The sequence below is a fragment of the Falco naumanni genome, chromosome 5 (assembly GCF_017639655.2).
Source record: "Falco naumanni isolate bFalNau1 chromosome 5, bFalNau1.pat, whole genome shotgun sequence".
Classification (NCBI taxonomy): domain Eukaryota; kingdom Metazoa; phylum Chordata; class Aves; order Falconiformes; family Falconidae; genus Falco; species Falco naumanni.
The window spans coordinates 32,332,439-32,351,090 of NC_054058.1; the positions used below are offsets into that span (position 1 = coordinate 32,332,439).

The following is an 18,652-nucleotide window of genomic DNA, read 5'->3' on the forward strand; positions in this document are numbered from 1 at the left end:
GTCTATATCTCACTGCTTTAATCACTTGCAGAAATACCTCCTGTCCATATTATGGGTTTAAACCATTTGAATCTGATTTGTAAAAGTATCTTAAACAAGTATTTTTTTCCACACTTATGGTGTGTTTTCACTGAAAAATATTTTCTTGTTGGATAGTTATTTTTTAAAGATGCCATAAAGCTATTTGTGCTCTATTTCTTGTTTTTCAAAATATTTTGGAATATTAGATCATTTACACATCTGTTTTCTGCAGGGAAGACTCTTCCAATTTTTTCTTAATTTCTCTCTATTAAAATTATAAGGAATGATCTAAATAAGTAAGATTTCCAAGTGAGAATACTTCCTAAAATATGCAGGCAAGTCTGCATTTTAAATCCAGGTGTTGTACTTCTCAAGCTCTGTACATCCCCAGAATATAAATGTTGATCACTGTGCCAAGTGTTTTTGCAAGTCAGCCACTGAGCGATGGCAGGAGAATGTGGAGAGCTTGTGTGATAAGCTGTTGTTGCTTTTTATGCCTTACCTCTGCTTTTTAATTCTTTTCTCCCTGTTGCTGTTTCAGATGTCCTGCTCTTTCTCTCTAGGGCGCTTCCTTGCAAGTTGTTTTCCTCTCTCGTGGCCTTCCACATATGCATATGGTTTTACTGCGGTTGTTACAACCCTGGGACCAGAGCCAGGGCTGGGATTATGGCTGCTCCTGCTCCTCTACCTCCAGCATTCAAACAGGCTGTTAGGGAGTTTGTTCTGGTGTTGCAGTTGTGCACAGAGGGTGATCCTCGTTTAGGTTGCTGTCTCATGGCCACAGTGGACAAGACCTTTGGTCCCAGTTTTCCCAGTGTATACCACTGCTTCTTGTTTTGAACGTGCTCACTGAACCTGCATTGCCTCTCCCTTCCCGGGATGGGTGGTTTTAGGTCTGTGCTGCAGATAGAACTTTTAGACTGAACTATCTGCAGGGAGGAGATGGATGTGTGGAGGATATCCAAGGGAGTTCGGTGGAGCTAATGAGGTATCTGAGAGGCGTCCCCTCTCAGGTGCACTGCATGGTCTTGCAGTGCTCCAAGGCAATGGTGATTGTGGGGCTGTTTCATAGCTGAGGTAAGCAGCTTAAGGTAGCCATCCTGCCCTGGACCTCCAATGTTATACCTATTGGCAGAATTATAGATCAGTAGAGTTAGACACCATATATTTGCTGAGCTGGGAAACTATGTAAGTTCTCCCTGAATAAAACCACTAAATATGTACATCTTCCTTAACGTATTTTGTGAAGCCTGCTTGGCCCATAAGGGCAGAACCTCTCCCCTGTGCTTAAAAGGAAGGAACAGTAAAAGCTAATGGAAAAAATACATTTCTTACTCTGGCTCATTTTCAAATGTAATTGTTTCATGTCATACAGTTGGAGATAAGATGAAATTTAATCATAAAGAGGTACAACTCCACTGCCTCCAGCAGGTCTCCACCTGTGTGTGTCCCAGAGGGACTGAGAAGCTGATGCTGTGAAGACTGTGGCCGTAGCTGGCTGCTCGTAGACTTTGGCAAGGGAGGAGAGCTTGCTCTCCGAGCTGGACTTACATGCATCTGTTACCCCAGGATGGTAATGCAATGTTTGCTCTGGTAAATAAGTTCTGGTTTTCAGAGTGACAGTGATTTTGATTAATAAACATGTACCCTCTATCTACGCCTGAGGGTTTAGATGTCATAGCAGAAAGTGACTTTTGTGCCTGAATGAATGTGAATGTAAATTATTTTATGTCAGTAGCTTTACTTACGCCCTGCCCCACGAAGATTCACTGCTGTAAGGGCTTCTGCATAATGGGCTTTTGATGCCCAAGCAGTTCAATTGCCAGGAGTTGTATTTACAAAATAAATTCAATAAGCCCATCAATGGCACTGCAAGCATCTTGACACTGTCTGTTATTTTGGGAATTGATGGTGGGATTCCCCTTTCAGGAAAATCCTGTCAACCTATTGTCTGTCTTGTATATCATTTTAAAGCCAGTCTTCAAGAATTCTGTCACTGACATACCGTTTTCTAATACATTTTTGTGCATTTGTAGTAGGTTCTAGGAGGCTTCTTTGGAACCCTCTTGAGCTCCTCCTTGGGCAGGCAGTTCTCTAGGATTTTCTGTAAGAATTGTCCCTAGGTGACATTGTAAGTGACTTGAGGATATTCAGAAGAGCTAATGAGGGCCAGTTCTGAGAGCGTGAGTTATCTGTGACATTTAGTTACAGGTGTTGATTGTCTCTGAGCTCTGCATGCACGGGCTGCATCTTGAAGTGTCTCCATAATGATGTGGTGGTGGCAGCAAAGTCATCCATACTGGCTGAAATTACATTGAACGTCTTTCTTTTTATGTGCTGTAGGTGTTCTCTGCCTGCCGGACAGCTTGAACCTTCACAAGGACCAGCAAAGGTCAAACAAGCCCGGGGAAGTGCAGATGTTCAGCCAGTCTGAGCTGAGGACCATTGAGCAGTCCTTACTTGCTACGCGCGTGGGGAGCATTGCTGAACTCAGTAAGTACAAGGCTGATGATAATGTTTGGATTTCTTTCCTTGATGTAAAGCAAAGCCAATTGCATCACCTGGTTGTGCAGAGGAGGGATGAGGGGGCATGTGTAATGCTGAAGGAGATGCTGGGGTAGATTTAACCCTGTTTATGCTACATGGCCAGTTTGGAAGTTTAAACCAAAAAGGAGGAAAGAAGTCTTGTGCAGTCTCATAGCAATTCCTATGGCTTGTTTGCATTCACTGCTTTCAAAGGTGAAGGATGCTTTATTTCATATTCTCTATGTTGTGTTTGAGAGCACCTCACAGCTTGGCCAGACTTGCAAATCTCAAAACTGGGATGTCAGTTTTGAGGTGGGCAAGCAAAAAGCTAAAGGCTGCAATATGTGAGGGAAACAGTGTCATAAATGAAAGCAGAGCTAGTTCCACGTGTGTTAGAATCCTTCACCCTGCCTTTCCTTCTCCAGTTCCTGAAGAGGAAAGAACCGCAACTCAAACCTGCACCAAAGGAATTTGCACCTGAAAGACAAATTCTTTGCTATTAATCAAAATAATTTTTGAGAAATGTGAGAAGCTATGATATCTGTCAAAATCTGAAAGCTTTGGTTTCAGCACAGATAAATTGTAGGAGGAAAATGCCATGTGACTCCTCCTGTGACATGGAGATAGTTACCAGAAGTGCCTTTTTTAAAACTTTTTTTTATTGAGAGAAGCCTTCCAATCACATGTTTACAATATAGTTAGAGATATGAATCTATGGGTGGGAAAATAGAAGCATTCAAATGGAAAAGTGGTTTGTTTTTTTTTTTCTTCTGAGGTCTGTCAGAAGTACTGTCAGGCATTTTTTTCCTGAGGTCTGTTAGGAAATTTTGGGGGAGAAATTGTAAAGACTCAAATCTATGAAGATACAGGCTACCCAGCTTACTGCTGTTCTTATTACTGAATTCTGGGTTACTGGCATCGTAAAGGACATGTATAGGGATCTCACTGTTAATTTTCTTGGTGCTTTCTGTAGCGATGGGAGTCTGCTGTGGCTCCATCATATCATCAGGGCTCAGTTTACGTGCTGTTCACAAGCCATGTGGATGCACCATGGATGTTTGTCTGCAAGCCACAGAATGAATTTCTGTTTTCAGCTTGCTAATTTTTCTTTGCTCTGGTGAAATGTCAACAAGCCAAGAGCACTTACGTGCCTTAGTGTGAAGTGTTGCTCTGTCTCTGGAATCAGGTGTTTGGTGTTATTCAAATTAAGTAATTTATGCTTATTTATTTCGTGCGCATGAAACACACAACACTACTTGTCTGTGTGCCAGCTAAATTATACACAATACAGCTCTCTTTCTTGGAAGTACATATGATTGTATTTTAATAAATCAGTAATCTGTGGATATTTCCAGGGCTTTTTTTTTTTTTCTGGATTTTTTTGAACTCTGTACATAACCCAAAAAGCCAGCCTCCTTAATTACTACCACTACCCCCTTTTAAAATTTGATTTCCAGAAATCTGTCATCTGTAAGTAGTCCTACCTTACATTCAAATGCTTCATTGACAGGGTTTGCCTCCTGCATGTCTGTTCACTGCAAACACAGTCAAAACACTCTTCAGGGTGGCCAACTTCAAGAGAAGAGCACATCAGTGGGAGTGAGATGCAGCTGTCAGAGAGGTTGGCACCTCCAGCACGCTGGTAGCCCTCCAGAAAGCCCTCTGGACAATCGTCGAGGGTGCTTCCCCAGCCACTGCAAGCAGATGCATGTTGGGGAAGCAGTGAGAGGAGTGGCAATTGGCAAAACTTGCAAGGCTCGATGCTCAGCTGGGTAGAAGTCTTTGCTGTGGAGCAGTGCTGGTGCAGAGTTCAAAACTGCACTTGTGAAATGGGGAGGGAGGTGCAGCATGTCAGTGGGCAAAACCCTGTGAACTGGGGGGAAAATCATGAAAGGGAAGGAAAGTGGAGGGGTAAGCAGGTACCGGGGGGCGGTTCTTTTTGTTTAGTGCTTATGTATCTGTCTCTGGCATCAGCAGAGGCTGTGACCAGAGGTTACAGCAAAGCCTCTGCCATGCAGGGAGGCTGGGGAACTGCACTGTGGGGGCAGAGATGGTGAGCAGCAGAAAGAAGCCAGCAGGGAACACCTGGGGATCAGAGCGTATTGGCAGGGAGGGAGTAGGCGAAGGAGGGTTTATTGTTACCCCGGTGGTGCGAGGGGGCTGGAGAGCTTCAGAAGTGGCGTAGTGGAGAGGAAAGAGGATATGGCAAGCTCTGGCATGGAGAAAGTGGGATAGAAGGAAAGGTTTAGGTACGCAAAAGCCCCAGCTCTTGTGGGGGTGAATAAAGGTGATGAGGGAGACTCTCAGGATAGGAAGGAATTGAGAGGATAGCACTTGCGAAGAGGAGAAGATTGCAACCAGGAGTGAGTGGCCAGGGCAGAAGCTTGGCCTGCTGAACCAGCAGAGCGGGCAGTCCCCTGGCGAGCGCCTGCAATGTCCCACCAGCTGGCAATATCCGAGGAGCAAGGACTTCATTTCTGTTCGCTTCAAAAGAGCACAGAAAACAAGGGCAAAGAGTGATCTTGCAATAAAGGAATTCAATTTTATCTCAAAAAAAAAAAGGGGGGGGGGGGGAAGCAGTTCTAATTGAATGAGATTTCCTATAGTTTCTTGTCATTAATAATTAAAATATTGTAAGTACACCGAATAGCTAGAATTAACAAGTGTCCACATGTGGAGGAAAGGCTTCCCCTGCTCTTGGTGCTGCCCAGCCCGCAGCAGTGTGGTCAGCTGCCGAGCTGCTGGAGGCTCTGACACCGGGTAATCAGATCTGTCCCCTGGAAGATGACAGCTGGCAAACAGGGCCCGATTACTGCCCAGCACCTGTATTCCAGCTCAGATCTTCTTAGCTTTTTCACAGTCTGTTCCAGGTGGAAAATAGATTCACAAGGTGTAAAGCCTTGCGTCTTGTGGTACTTTCACCTTGCCCTACACGTGATGGCCCTTTTTTGTCTGCTCCCTTCATTTTTTCACGTATGCTTTTGGTGTACTAGAAAAGACCATTTAAATGAATTGCATTTCCCCGGGGGGGTCACAGAGGCCAGAGGAATTTGGGGAAAGGTGCGATGGTGGATGTGACCATGGAGGGAGAGCAGCACCCGCTGGGAACGCTGCAGAGGAGGAGGTCAACCCAGGCTGCCTTTAAGGGGCTCCTCATGGCTGGGCAGTGCAAGCAGACTTGCAGATACTGTTCCAGCCCCCCCAAACCCCGCTGGCCTGGCACCTCTGCTCTCATCCTGCAGGCTCGCAGGCAGCGGGTGCTGGCGATGCTGGATGGCCCTGCCCCGGCTAGCGACAGCAGGGCAACCGGCGCCGCTGGCCCTGGGGTGCTATCCCGAGAATAGGAAGAAGAGGCAATGTTGCTGACTTTGGGAAAAATCAAAGGAAGGGTTCGTCTCCAGGACTTAGGAGGAGAATGTAAATAAGAGGCCTAATTCTGCAATGCAATTACAGTGGTAATGCATGATTCCAAGGAGAAGGCTTGAAAAATTAATGTGAAACCTTATTCATTAAACTATAATGAACATGGCATAAAGTTAAGGAGCAACAATAAATCTGGCCTATGTTATATTGGCATTTAGAATTCAGGAATTGTAATTGCCTACTACAGTGTGTTTTAAAATAATGTAATTTCATTTGAAATGCTTATTATATAGAGAACATTGAGAAGAACTGAAGCACAGCAAAAATAATAGGATTTTAAACAGTATTTCACTGTTTAACCTTAGAGAAAATATTTCATGAGGGTTTTTTTTCCATTCCCCCCCCCCCCCCCCCCCCCGATTTTTCCTAAAGTTTCCTGTATTTTCAGACCAGACTTAAAGGAGAAGGAGAGTAGATCTGTTTGGGGTTTTTTCAGAATTTTTTGGGGATTACTCTAGATTTCTAGTTCTTCTCTCTTATTTCCTCCCCTGTCAGATGGGGAAAAATAAGTAGACTGAATAGAAAAATAGAAGAATATTAGGGAGAGCTTTGGCTGTTGAGAGATCCCATGAAAATGCATTTTGACCTTTGAATATTTTTCCTAACTTTTTAGTATGCATGTTTGCAATCCACAAACATATGTTATATTTAACCATATAACACTCCAACACACCTATTCATCACCCATCAGAAAATACCGCTGCCAGCTTGGAGACCAGATGCAGAAGGGTGAGGCTCACAGCTGGAGATTGCTGGTGTTTGGCTGGATGAAGGAGGATCCTCTTTCTTTTGCATGTGCATGTAGGTGGTGACAAGGAAGAGCAGAGCCTTAGGATGCACTGAGCACCAGTCATGGCACCAAGAAATATTCACCCTAAGGCAGTGAAGGAGGAAGACCCTAAGGCATTAGCGTATGGCCGAGCCGAGGCAACCACCCTATGCTGAGACTTATGCATAGGGCTGAGAAGAGTTGTCTCTTGGGCCACACAGAGGGGTAAACTGTGGTGTAGGATGTCATCCAAACGTGTCTTCACACATGTCTTCGGGTTAGAGCAGAAAACTGTTTGGGGCTTCCTTTGAGTCCGGAGATGGCCAGTCTGCTATGGCTTTCCAGGGTGAGAAGTTTGCCACCCAGTCTTGTGCAAACCACAGTGACCAGTGGTGGTTAACCACAACAAGTGAACATTTTTGTTTTAAACTAGGGTAATCTGAAGATGCACATGTACTTGAACATTGCTGGTCTCCGAGCTTTTTAGCCTTTGAACAGTGTTTAACTTAGAGCAGCTCCCAGATGTGATGTTCAGGCCAGTATTTACTCCACATCACCACTCACGTCTCAGCAAGATTTTCCTTTTTGCCACTGGAAAAACACCACCCTTCCCCATCCTCCTCTCTTTGCCTCTGCAGTGTTGAATATATGTATTTTTCCAAAATAATAGCCTCTCAGTAGATCCTGGCACGCTTTTAGGGATGAAAGGAAGGGTTATTGCTCAAGTATAAGTAGGAATGTAATTGCACATACCAATACTGGTTTTCATTTCTCCTCACAGCCCCAGCCGAGGAGATGATGAAAACTGACATCCCCTCCCTTACCGTTTCATCTAGGCTCAATCCTCTGCAACCAACAGGAAGGAGCACTGCAGGAGCCATACAAATTGATTCATGTCCTGTAAAGAAGAGGTTAAACCTAGGCTTAGAAGCAAATGCCAGGGTAAAGATGCTTGCTGGAAAAGTGGCATCTGAAGGAGTGTTGTTGTAAGTGCTCAGCTTATTTATTGTCAGAACAAAAGCCCTGTTTGTCAGGTATTTTTTCAGACTAAGCAGCACCGTAGAGAAGGGCCAAAGTTTGGTTCATGCAGCGTAGTGCTGAACTAAGCAGAGGTACCAGCCGAAACCTGCAGTTCAGATGGCAGTGCTCCCTTCAGTGTAGGGTTTGGCCTTAGGCTGGCAGCCTGGTGGGCACTCTCAAGATGTGGTGGTACTTCTAGTTTTTGCAGACCCTCCACCGGATTATTGCATAGGATCCTCGCTCTCCCATTGCTTTCTGGGCCTCTTGTTTGCAGTTCTTCCTTGTTGCAATCCGCACGTTGTCTGCTCCGTGTGAAAATGCTAAAAAGAGAAGTTGAGGTGCCCCTTGGCCCCCCAGCAGAGAAAATAAGACAGATTAATGCAGTGTTGAAATGCTAGGTAGCTTCTTGCCTCTATTAAGTGCTAGTTGGTTGCAGGCTCCCCTAGCCGCCCTTGCAGCCCCTGCCAGGTGATGGATGTGAACCTCCATTTGCTGTCTGTGTCTGTGCACAAGAAGGGTTGTGGGTTACTTAATAGCCCCAAACGACCCCCTCCTTTTCTTCCCTTACCCCTGAGGTGCCCCCTATCATAAACCACAAAGCAGTACATTTATTTATCAGTGGAAATGATGAAGCAGGAGGGAGGATAATTTGAAAATACCAGTCTACACCCTGCTAAGGCTTTACCTTACCTTTCACTGCCCTGCTTACCAGGGGGGTGGATTTCTATCCTGGGTTACAGGGACTGAACAGAGGCAGCTGTCACTTGCCTGGGTCCCCATCCACTGTCAGTGCTCCTTTGGGGGCCCCCTGGCCCCCCTGTGGATGAGACTCAGACCTCTTTGCCTGCCTGGGGGCTGAGCTGAGGTCTGTCCCCACATAGGTGGTTTTGTTCCACAGGGCTTCTACCTTGTGCATTTAAGCCTGCTCAGGTTTGATGGTTAGGGGCAAAAGGCATCGCCTTGGTGGGTGGGGGGATGCTGGTGCTCCAGCCCTCTGCCTCCCTTCCCTGATACACCAGTGCATTGGCCCAGGTCTCTCCCATGTACATCTGCACCCTTGAGGTGCAGACACCTGTTCACCCCTGAACTCCCGTGCATCACAGCATGCTTAGGGTTAAAACAGTATTTTCCTTTCCTTACATTTGCAGTCCTCCCTGTCCCTGCCGTGCAGATCACAGGCAATCAGTAAGGCGAGGGCAAGCGTTCTTTAGCTGGTCTGCTCAGCCATAAGGGCCCCTTAAATTCAGAGTCTGAGGACATGGGTCTGCATCAAGCCAAAAAAAATCCAGGAACGGTGGTGCATAAGGCAGTGGCAGTCTGCAGAGGGAAGGCTCTGCATTAGGTCAACTGACGAGTAGCTCATCTGAGTCAAAGCTTGTTGTGTTTGTAGTTGACGTGTTTTAAGGGGAATCAAACAAAAACATCATGATTGCCACATTGGATTGGAGATTTTAAAGATAATAGTGTTGTTATAATAGGTGTGTGAACTTGAGAAGGTTTAATTGTTATTGTGGCTTTTTTATGGGATATATCCAATCCCTAATTTCTCAGCCTTCAAAGGTGTTGCAAACAGTAAATCGCATGCAAGCACTTACTCTCTAATGTAAATAGAAGCTTCTTGTGATGGTGGGATAAGTGGAGGTAAAAGGTTAAGCGATGTGTGGGAGGCCACAGCAAAGCCACCTTCAGGAAATGGGCTGCTCGTATCCCAGTCCTGTCTTTTGGTGCTCAATTCAGAGTTGGGGACTACAGCTCCTTTGTTTACTCTTCTCTGGCATAGATGAATGGCCATTAGGAGAGGAAAAGCTTTCCTGGGATAGCAAATTCAGGTAGGGGCACAATGTGGGCAAGTAGAGATGGCAGAGATGGGGAGGTTTCTGCAAGGTGAGTTCGATGGTGAATTGGTTGCGCATGGGATGCTCCACTGACAGTGGGTTATGGCACCCTAAGCAGACCTGCAGCCCGAGGCATCTGGCTCTTGAATCTGGACTATACTGTGTGCCAAGAATAGCATAGCTTTATGTTTGAAAATATGTTGTGCTAAGAGCATGTGCGCAGTGAAATACATACTAAATACTTCCTAGTGTGCACCTACCCTAGCTTTCTGCACACTTCTTGCCTGGTAAAGATGGGTTGTCTTGAGTCAACGATAGAATGACCTCCACTAAATCATTTGAGGAAAGGTTTCCCTCGAGCAGTTTTTGCTCAGCTGATTTTTGAAACATAGAGATTGGTGCAACACTGGAGACAGGGCAGACGTGGAGGAACAGTGCAGCTGAAGTCAAGAGCGTAGGGATGGCTCAGGCAGCTGACTGAGCAGACGGCTGGAGTCGGTCTGCTGTGGTGCAGAAGGTACAGTTCAGCTATCCGTATTCACCTGTATTCATGCACTTACAGGCATATGCTGGGGCGAGCTGTAGCAAGGCATCACTTTGGTGCAGAAACCAGAGGCAACAGGGAGGTAGAAATGGAGAGAGACATAGCTACAGTTTGGGAGAGGTACAGGGTGGCTATGGCTAGCAGATAGCAAGCCTTATTCAATAGGCCATGGTTTATTATCAGGGTTGTAATTCATGTTTTCAATATAGTCTCCCCAGAGGTGGTCATGAGCAAACACGTTGATGCAGGACTTTTACAATGAGGTGGGAAATGAATCCAGGTCAAGAAAGTGAGTTTTGCACCTGAGTCACTGCTTATAGGGGGCTAACTTTGGAAACTACTGGCCATGACATGAAGCTGGAATCTGGAGGGCTGCTTCCTGAGGAATACTCCTCTTTTGCACGGTCTGGATAGGACCCAGGAAGACATTAAGAGCTCTGAAGGACAGACAGAACTCCAGTCTGTGGCTCTGGCCCTGTCTTTGCATGAGAAAATGTTCACTCAGGTAGCACATCAAAGCAGTAACACTGCTGCTCTCAACACGCCCCACTGCAGGGCATGGTTCCTGAGAGCAGGCTACGCACATTGGAGTCATGGACAGCTGGAAGGATGGTCAGACCAGCATTACCAAACTGATGGGTGCTGCCTGCAGGATGCCATCGTGCTGGACACAGGGCCTGGCTGCTGCTTTGCACGGCACCCTAACAGGGCATCACGCGGGAAGAGGGCTGAGGTGGAAACAGAGGTCCTCCTCTCTCCCCTGGGCTTTGAAGGAAAGGCACAGGCCAAAGAACTGTGTGGCTTGTTTTCAGTGTGCAAAAATGATATCATGAAGTTGTTCTTGCGGTTTTAGGACATTCTTTTGGAACAAGAAGAACGCGAAGTAGGTGTTGGTAGGGAGCGGCTGTGTAAGGATTGTCCAGCGTCATTCACCTTGGGGTTGTAGTTGTGCAGACACATACCCAGCTGGATGTTTTAGGCTGTGTAAGTTGATCCCTCTGAAAGCAGTGAGCCTGCTCCTAGGCAGGCATGATTGCAAGGTCAGGTCTGTCATGACAGACCATAAAATCCTGCAGGAAGCTCCTCACGAGTGGACATTGGGCATTTAGTATTTCCTATTTCTTCCTTCTCTTTTTGCTTTTCTTCTTTTTTCCACCCTCCTCTGTTACAAAATTGGAAACAGATGTGCTGTTTTTTAAGCATTGGGTTCTAAAATAGTAAAGTGATGATAATAGCCAAAAAAAAAGAAAAAAAAAGGCTTTACTGTGGAGAGGGCTCGAGCATCCACTTGTGTGCTGTATGCTGTTGTTGTATGTTGTATACCATCCTCACACAGACTGGAGCAGCTTAACTTTCCCTGTCACATCACATCTTTGGCTTGAAGTCAGTGAAGCTGTTCCTTGCATTTTAGTATTGCCTTTAACCAGGCCCGTGTCACAACATGCACATTACATAATATTTTCAATCTTGAAATCAAATGTATGTGGACCTTGCATTCATAAACTGTGCTGAACTGACAGCAGCAGTGATGGGCGAGTCCTGCTTTAGTTGTGGAAAGGATAAAATGCTGGTAGCTACAGTGGCAGCTCTTCACGTGCTGGGGAGTGGTGATGGTTTCGTGGGTCATTTGCTAGCTGGTGTGTGAAGCATGGCCATCCTCCTCTGGGTTGACAAGCTCCAGCGTGCAGCCACATTGCCAGATCCCTTCCCCATCCCGATCAAGGGCTGCAAGGCAGCGACAGCCTGGGGCTTGCTGCTGCCTTTGCTGACCTCTGGGAACCTGCCCTCCAGTTCCGGCTTCCCAGCTTCAGCAACAAAAATATCCTCAAATACCCCCAAACCTCACTGGTTGGCGTTTTTTTTGTGTGTGTGTCTACCCTACACAATGTGATGTCTTCATCTCCCTGGCTCTGCCAGCAGAGCAGTTTGTGTGTTGTCTCATTTGGCTTACATTGCATAAATTGCAGAAGTGTTTATTTGGTTTAAATTAAAAACAAAATAAAACTGGCAAGGTCTTTCATCAGGCAGATCGGCTCCCAAATCTGTTCCTCAGATGGGTTGCAGGCAGTGGTATGAGGCAAGAAGGAGCACAGGGGACAGCAAGGCAGGGATCCCTGCTGAGCCCCTTGTGTCCTGACACCACAGCCGTTGGGAGCTGTGTCCATGGAGTTACAAGATGACCTCAGCTGCTGGGATTTTTATTTTTTTAATGGGATTTTTGGAAATGATGCGCTCAAGAATTTATTGGTCTTTCAGATGCGCTCAGCTGATATAGCTGAGACCTATTTTCAGTGCCAAAAAAGATGCAGGAGAGCCAGCAATGCTGCAAGCACGTAACCTCACCCTGCAGAGCGTTGCTGTGCGGAACACGGCTCTGAAGAGCAGACAGCGAGCACGGATGAAGGGGCCTTGCCTCTTTATGCTTGCCCGCAAATTCAAGGTTGCCCTCAGTGTTCAGCTACACCATGGCTTTTACAGCTGCCAGGGAGAGGCTGAGTATCCCAGATGAGACTTGAGTTGGCTGACTGCTGGAGACCAGACCAGTGAGTCCCATCGTGGAACTGGTTTCACATCTGTGGATTTTGGGGTGCCCTGGCCAGGATGAAAGAGAGTTTCAACTCCTCATGTATTCTTTGGAAGATAATAGAGAAGTGAAAGCATATTAGCAATGAAGAATAGAAGCAGCAAAATGTGGTAGGGATTGAAAACACACATGGATCTCAAAGCAGATGTTACAGTACGCTATATTTTACAGTGTGCGTAAGTACTACCATGCAGTGTGTGCGTGCGCTTGTCAGCTCTCTCATCCCTTCTGGGTACTGTCCTGGTGCACAGATATGCTAAGACACATTCCTCTGTCCTGAAGAATTTGCACCATAACTGGACGTGGCTGGAGGAGGAAAAGGGCAGCAGGGCATGCAGTGGATTGTCTGAGATTACACTGTGGAATTAAACAGAGGCAGCGGTTCCCATCCTGCCACCAGTGCTCTGCCTGTTGGGTACCAAGATCATAGCTTTTTCTGCTTGCTTACTTACTGTCCTCTGTGAAGCTCGATGCTTTTTAGGTATTGATTATTTAAGCTTTGAGTTGTCTCTGATAGAGGAATTTTCTAATAATTGTTGATATAGACATTATTTGAAATATAACCACAGATAACATAGCAAAGGCAAAAGCAAGATCTAAGACAATCAGTTCTTAGTGTAATGTAATTAAATGAGGCTTAAACATAAAAAGCATTAATTCAGCTTTAATGGTATGAATTGGTTTGGGTATCTTAAGAAGCATTTGAGGAAAGACAGAATAAAAGGGTGAACTCCTGGTCACATCGAAGTGGATGGGAGCTTTGCCATAGATTTCAGCAAGGCTCAAGTTCCTCTGGCCTTGCATCAGCGGCGATGCTGCGCTGCCCGCCCTGCCTACATCATTCTTCCTGCTGCTTTCTGTCCCTATGCACTGTGCAGCTTCCTCTAGTCTGTGTCACTGAAGTCGCATCATCCCAGCGCTAAGGGAGGGACGGGGATGAAGTAATGCTGCTGCCTGAATCTGGATCTAAATTGCATGCTGATTTTTATTCATTGTTCAGTACAGAAGTCAGACGTGTCCTCTGGTGCTTGCTGTCTCAGTCCGCTGAAATAAGACTAGTCATGTGCTTAACTTTAACCACATGCTTTAGTGCTTTAGCGGCTTGGTCTGAAAAGGCTGAATTTAGTACAACTCCTTTTTCTCTGCTTTTGCTATTATTGTTAAAGCTGGACATTGCAGGCAGCACTTCTACGCAATTTTTTTGCCTTTTGGAGAAAAAGAGAGGAATTTAATTTTGCTACTTTTGCTAGGTTACTAGCAGTTATATTGGCCCATACTTAGGCTTGGCAGTGCACGTCTGCTGTAACAGTGGGCTGAGTGAAGGGGGTCCCAAACTTCCCTGCTGCTTCTGTTTGCCAGCACATTATCTTGTGCAGGACTGGAGAGTCACCTCAGAGGCACATCTGTTTCTGCTGTGGACCTGATCCTGCGGGCTTTCCACTTGCACAGTTTCCCTTGGAAATTATGAGCATGCAGTGCTGCAAGATTGGTCCTATCATGACAATTTCCTGGCAGAGGGAAAAGACAGAAACTATTTTTAAATGAAAGCTTTGAATCAGAGGAATATTGCAGAGTGCAGCAAAAAATTGTGTCAAAACCCTGAAATCATGGACTCGGCAGTTTTCTCATGCCAGTGGTTTTCTTCTCTTCATGGTTTTAAGGCTGTGTTTTTGGAGGACTGGGCTGAGCAGTTTTCAATGAGACATTTCTATTCTCCCTGGTACACATCATCACAGCAGCAGCATCATTTTCTGTGTAAGTCAGGCTGAAGAGAGGTGATGTACTGTGATGTGTTCACAGGGGTGGGATTCTGCAAAAAAAACCTGTAGCTCTGCTTCGCACACAGTCAGAAAGGTTCTCCTTTAAATTTGCCCAGGAGATCATTATTCAGCGCACACACACACACACCATCTGGTTTTATGTTCCTACCTTAGTTTACATTTCCAACTTTTCCTTCCAAGTTTCAGTGCTCGGTGGTCACTTGGGAAAAGCAAATAAGAGAAAGTGTGTGACGACTTCTTAACACTGGAAAATTATGTCCTCTTTTCCCCATCACTCGCTTTTGTATAGCTTAAGAGTGACCCAAAGGGCTCTTGCTCAGATTTTCATTTAAAACAAACCATCTGATTTGATCCGAGATCATTATTTCCCCCTAAAGCGCACTCGGAGTGATTTGAACATGTGAAAACAGGCAGTTTATAACCACAATTGTTTCCCTGCCTTTGATAGAGTGGTCACTAGTCAACAAATGTAAAATTCACTGCCTCGGAGGGAGATGCTTTAGTTAATTAGTTACAATGAGTACTCTGCTGAGAGACTCACTGCTGCTTGCCTGTATGTTTGCCTGCTAATCTCACTTGCTGGCTTTGCTGATCCCAGCCTGCATATTGTGGCTGGTTTCCCATACCTGCCCTGCGAGGAAGTGCCCAGAACCACGTCGGCGCAGGGGCGATGTTAACCATCTTTCTTTTGGGCCATTTTCTGTGCTCTGGAAACCTGAGGGGCTGGGTGAGCCTAGCGCACGGGTTTTGCTCTTCTGCTAACGTTTTACAAACCATAATTTCAGTTGCACATTTCTGATACTGTCTTTTAGCAATTTTTTTTCTTCACTCACATATCCCTTCGCGCATTCCCGCAGTGCTCTGTGCATTATCTGACTGCCTCCTCCCATGCTGCAAGGATTTTCCAGCTACTCGCTAACTAGGAGCATGCAGCTTTTGGTGCCATTCTGCATCATCCCCACGGGTCATTTTATGGGGCTGTGGGGTTTTGGCAGCCTCCAGACGCTGCCTGTAGGTTAGCTGTGACCCCGTCCTCGGCATACTAGCTCTTCTGGTGGTGCTGAGATGGGCCAGCCTGACACTGCCTACACACCATATTTGCAGAAACACATCTCCTGCAGGCCTCCAGGGGCTTGTCTGCAGCCTGGATATGTCACTCCACACCATTGTAAACCACCAGGCAAAATCCAGCCTGGTGATGAGCAATGCACAGGATCCTGCCCTACCTGTTATCATTTGCATTGTGAGGTTAAATGGAAGGGAAGATCAACCCAGCATGTCTTTTGGTTTGAAGACTCAGGGGAGAGGCAGCTGAAAAGCCTGGCATTCACCCAGCTTTTGCTTTTTTCCAGGCGACCTGGTGTCTCGGGCAATGCACCACCTCCAGCCCCTCAATGCCAAGCAGCATGGGAACGGGACACCGATGCACCAGAAGCAGGGATCGCTGTACTGGGAGCCGGAGGCTCTGTACACCCTCTGCTACTTCATGCACTGTCCGCAGATGGAGTGGGAGAACCCCAATGTGGAACCATCAAAAGTCACGCTGCAGACTGAGAGGTAAGAGCCACTGCATGGTGCTTAATGTCATGGCAAAGATGTTTCATTAATAAATCAGCCTGGCTGGCTAATTGCTAATTACAGCTTGCGCGTGAGAGGCTGTGGAGCAGTCTGGTTTGGTTTAGGATCACCTCTTTGAAATCCATTTTTCTCACCGAAGCTCTGCGTGGCTGAACCAGTATATATCAAAAGTGACACCCAGTGGCTACATACAGCAAATTGGTTCCAGATGTGCACTCAGGAGAGATTTCCTTTTCCTTTCGTTGTTGCTCAGCTATTCTGTGTTTTGGAAAAGAAAATGAGAACTTCTATTTCTGGCTTAGCAGGTTTGGGTTTAAATGTGTTTTTTCTATGTGTTAATAGGGCTCAACAGCTGTGATTGGGGAAGTGGAAAATTAATAGAGTAGTGTGTAGAAAGAAGAGGTCATTAAAGATGCTGGGCTCCAGCTGTACCAAGTACCCAGGCTCAGGAGTAACCTTGGGGCTGCCCTGCTGGGGATGTGGCCAGCTCTGGCTGTGCTGCTGTTGTCCCTGCTCTGGAGATGGCCGGGGCAGGGGAGGCACACCTGAGGCCCCAGACTTGGGGTCTGCAGTAAGGTGAGAAGGAAACGCCGCTGAATCCAGTGCCGGGGTTACCAAATGCTGGCAGGCAGGCAGCATGCCCAGCGCAGGACAGCTCTGTCTGTGGGCACTGCAGAAGGCAACTGGGACAGCTTCCTGGCCAGGAAAATAAAGCCCAGGAAACCCTCCAGTAACACCAGCTGCCCCGTGTGTGGTGAGGCACACTGTGCTATTTCCCTGCTGCGCTTCTCACCAGCCATAAACCAGGCTCCCCCAGTATGGAGACAAGAGGAGCGGCTGGTGCTTGGAAGGTGCTGCATATTCAATTTTTAAGATGGGTATCATGGTGATGCAAATGCAAGCTGCTTTTTCAAGCTGGGCTCCACATTTACAACCCGATGTATATATCATGCTGTACGTGTGAGCCAAACTCTGATCTGCACATGTGCCCCGAGAGCTGAACGTACAGGGCTGAGTTATTGTTTCAGTATGAGATTTGCATCTCAAAAGCAGCATTTGAGAATCACATTGTATATGTAATTATAAATGGTATGTAATGTGATATCTTCGTTGAAATGCTTCTATATCAATTCACAGAAAAGCATACAAGATGAAACTCTGGCATTAATGATGTTAGTGGGAATTTTGCCATTTGACTTTGGGTGGCATTTTGTTTCTTTTCAAGTTTTGGTCGCTCCATGAGCATGTTTGTCGCTTTTTGCTCTATTGTTTCCAAAGTATGAAAAAAAAAAAAGGAGGGGGGGGGGGGAAATTACAGGAATCCAGAATTTTCTCGTTTTCCTAATTTTTTTTAATTTAATGATTTGTCATCCATCCTTGTTATTTCAGAAGGCATAACTCATGTCCAAGGGTGGTTAGTATGCACAAGAAATAACCAAAGTTCGAAAATACACCCACCTGATCTGTAGTCCCCATCTGGTGGTGTAATGCCACTGGAACCAGTGGGAATATAAAGGTAAATAATGCTGAGGCTTTGGTTTTGTAAGATTTCTGCAGAGTTCCCTGTGGAAAGTGAAAAGGGCAGGAATATTTGAAAAATCACTTTTAGCATTTGCTTTAATAGGTTTTCCTTTCTCTGAGATCACCTTAATACATGTCCTCTTCATTAGAGCACTTGAAATGCTGATTATTTAAAGCAATTGTTCTTCACTTTATTTTGAATACTCTGTCTGGCAAGATGTCTTCCTTTGGCAAGGCAATTTAACAACTGCGGTGTGCGGTTAGGGCCAGAGCAAGTACTCGGTGTTATTGCCAAGAGCTTGTGGTCACTTTTGGAAGGAGCAGATACTCCTCCTGTTGCTTAATCAAACATGCATTAGTACTTAGCGCTGGAGTGGGAGCGATGCAGGGTTAAGCGTGAGCCCGGCTATTTCCATGGGGTTGTACTCTGGAGTTTCACCAGCTGGATATAACCATCCTGTGCTGCTCAGAAAGGAGACTGGTGAAGCTGACTTCTCTTGAGGGCTCTGAGGAGCATTCCTCCCTATTTCCCATCTTTTTTTCACATGGAAGCATGCTTTGTGGTCCATGACTTATTTCTGTGGTTTTGGTTTCCACGGTCGGGTTTTGTGCATTGCAGGGGAGTGGGTTTGTTAAACATGACATTTTTATATGCAGAATATCTGCAAGCTTTGTGCCATATCTACGTACCATATTCCCTCTGTCCTTCTCCAGCTGCGGCAATTTTTTTTATGTTGGAAGAAGCCCATAAAGAAGCAAGGAGATCCAGGCATCTTTCCCCATCCTTGGCCTCTTTGTACCTCTGCTGGTGCAGAGAAGCCAGGACTGCATGGATCTGGCTGTAGGCACCTTTTCCATGAAAAAGGGGTTGTCCTTGGCTCACGTGAAGCCAACTTGGCTACTGTCTTGGCTGCCTCCTCCCTGACTGTGCATACACAGGGTGGAGAGGGTTGTGGGATGTGGCCAGAGAGCTCCCCCAGTGCTTGCAGTGCTTGGTGGCCCCTTGAGAGCTGCTTGCATCCTTCCCATCCATCTCCAGCCCACCTGGAT

General features: G+C 46.2%; 1 protein-coding gene across 3 annotated transcripts in view; it reads left to right on the forward strand.

Annotated features, from left to right (window-relative positions):
* BTBD11 (BTB domain containing 11) overlaps nt 1-18,652 on the forward strand; it is a 180,655-nt gene that overhangs the window by 101,983 nt on the left and 60,020 nt on the right. For all 3 annotated transcript variants that reach the window (XM_040596199.1, XM_040596200.1, XM_040596201.1), the window contains exons 2-3: nt 2,365-2,514; nt 15,856-16,060. In XM_040596199.1, the coding sequence (XP_040452133.1) occupies nt 2,365-2,514; nt 15,856-16,060 (355 nt within the window). The remainder of the gene's footprint in view (nt 1-2,364; nt 2,515-15,855; nt 16,061-18,652) is intronic.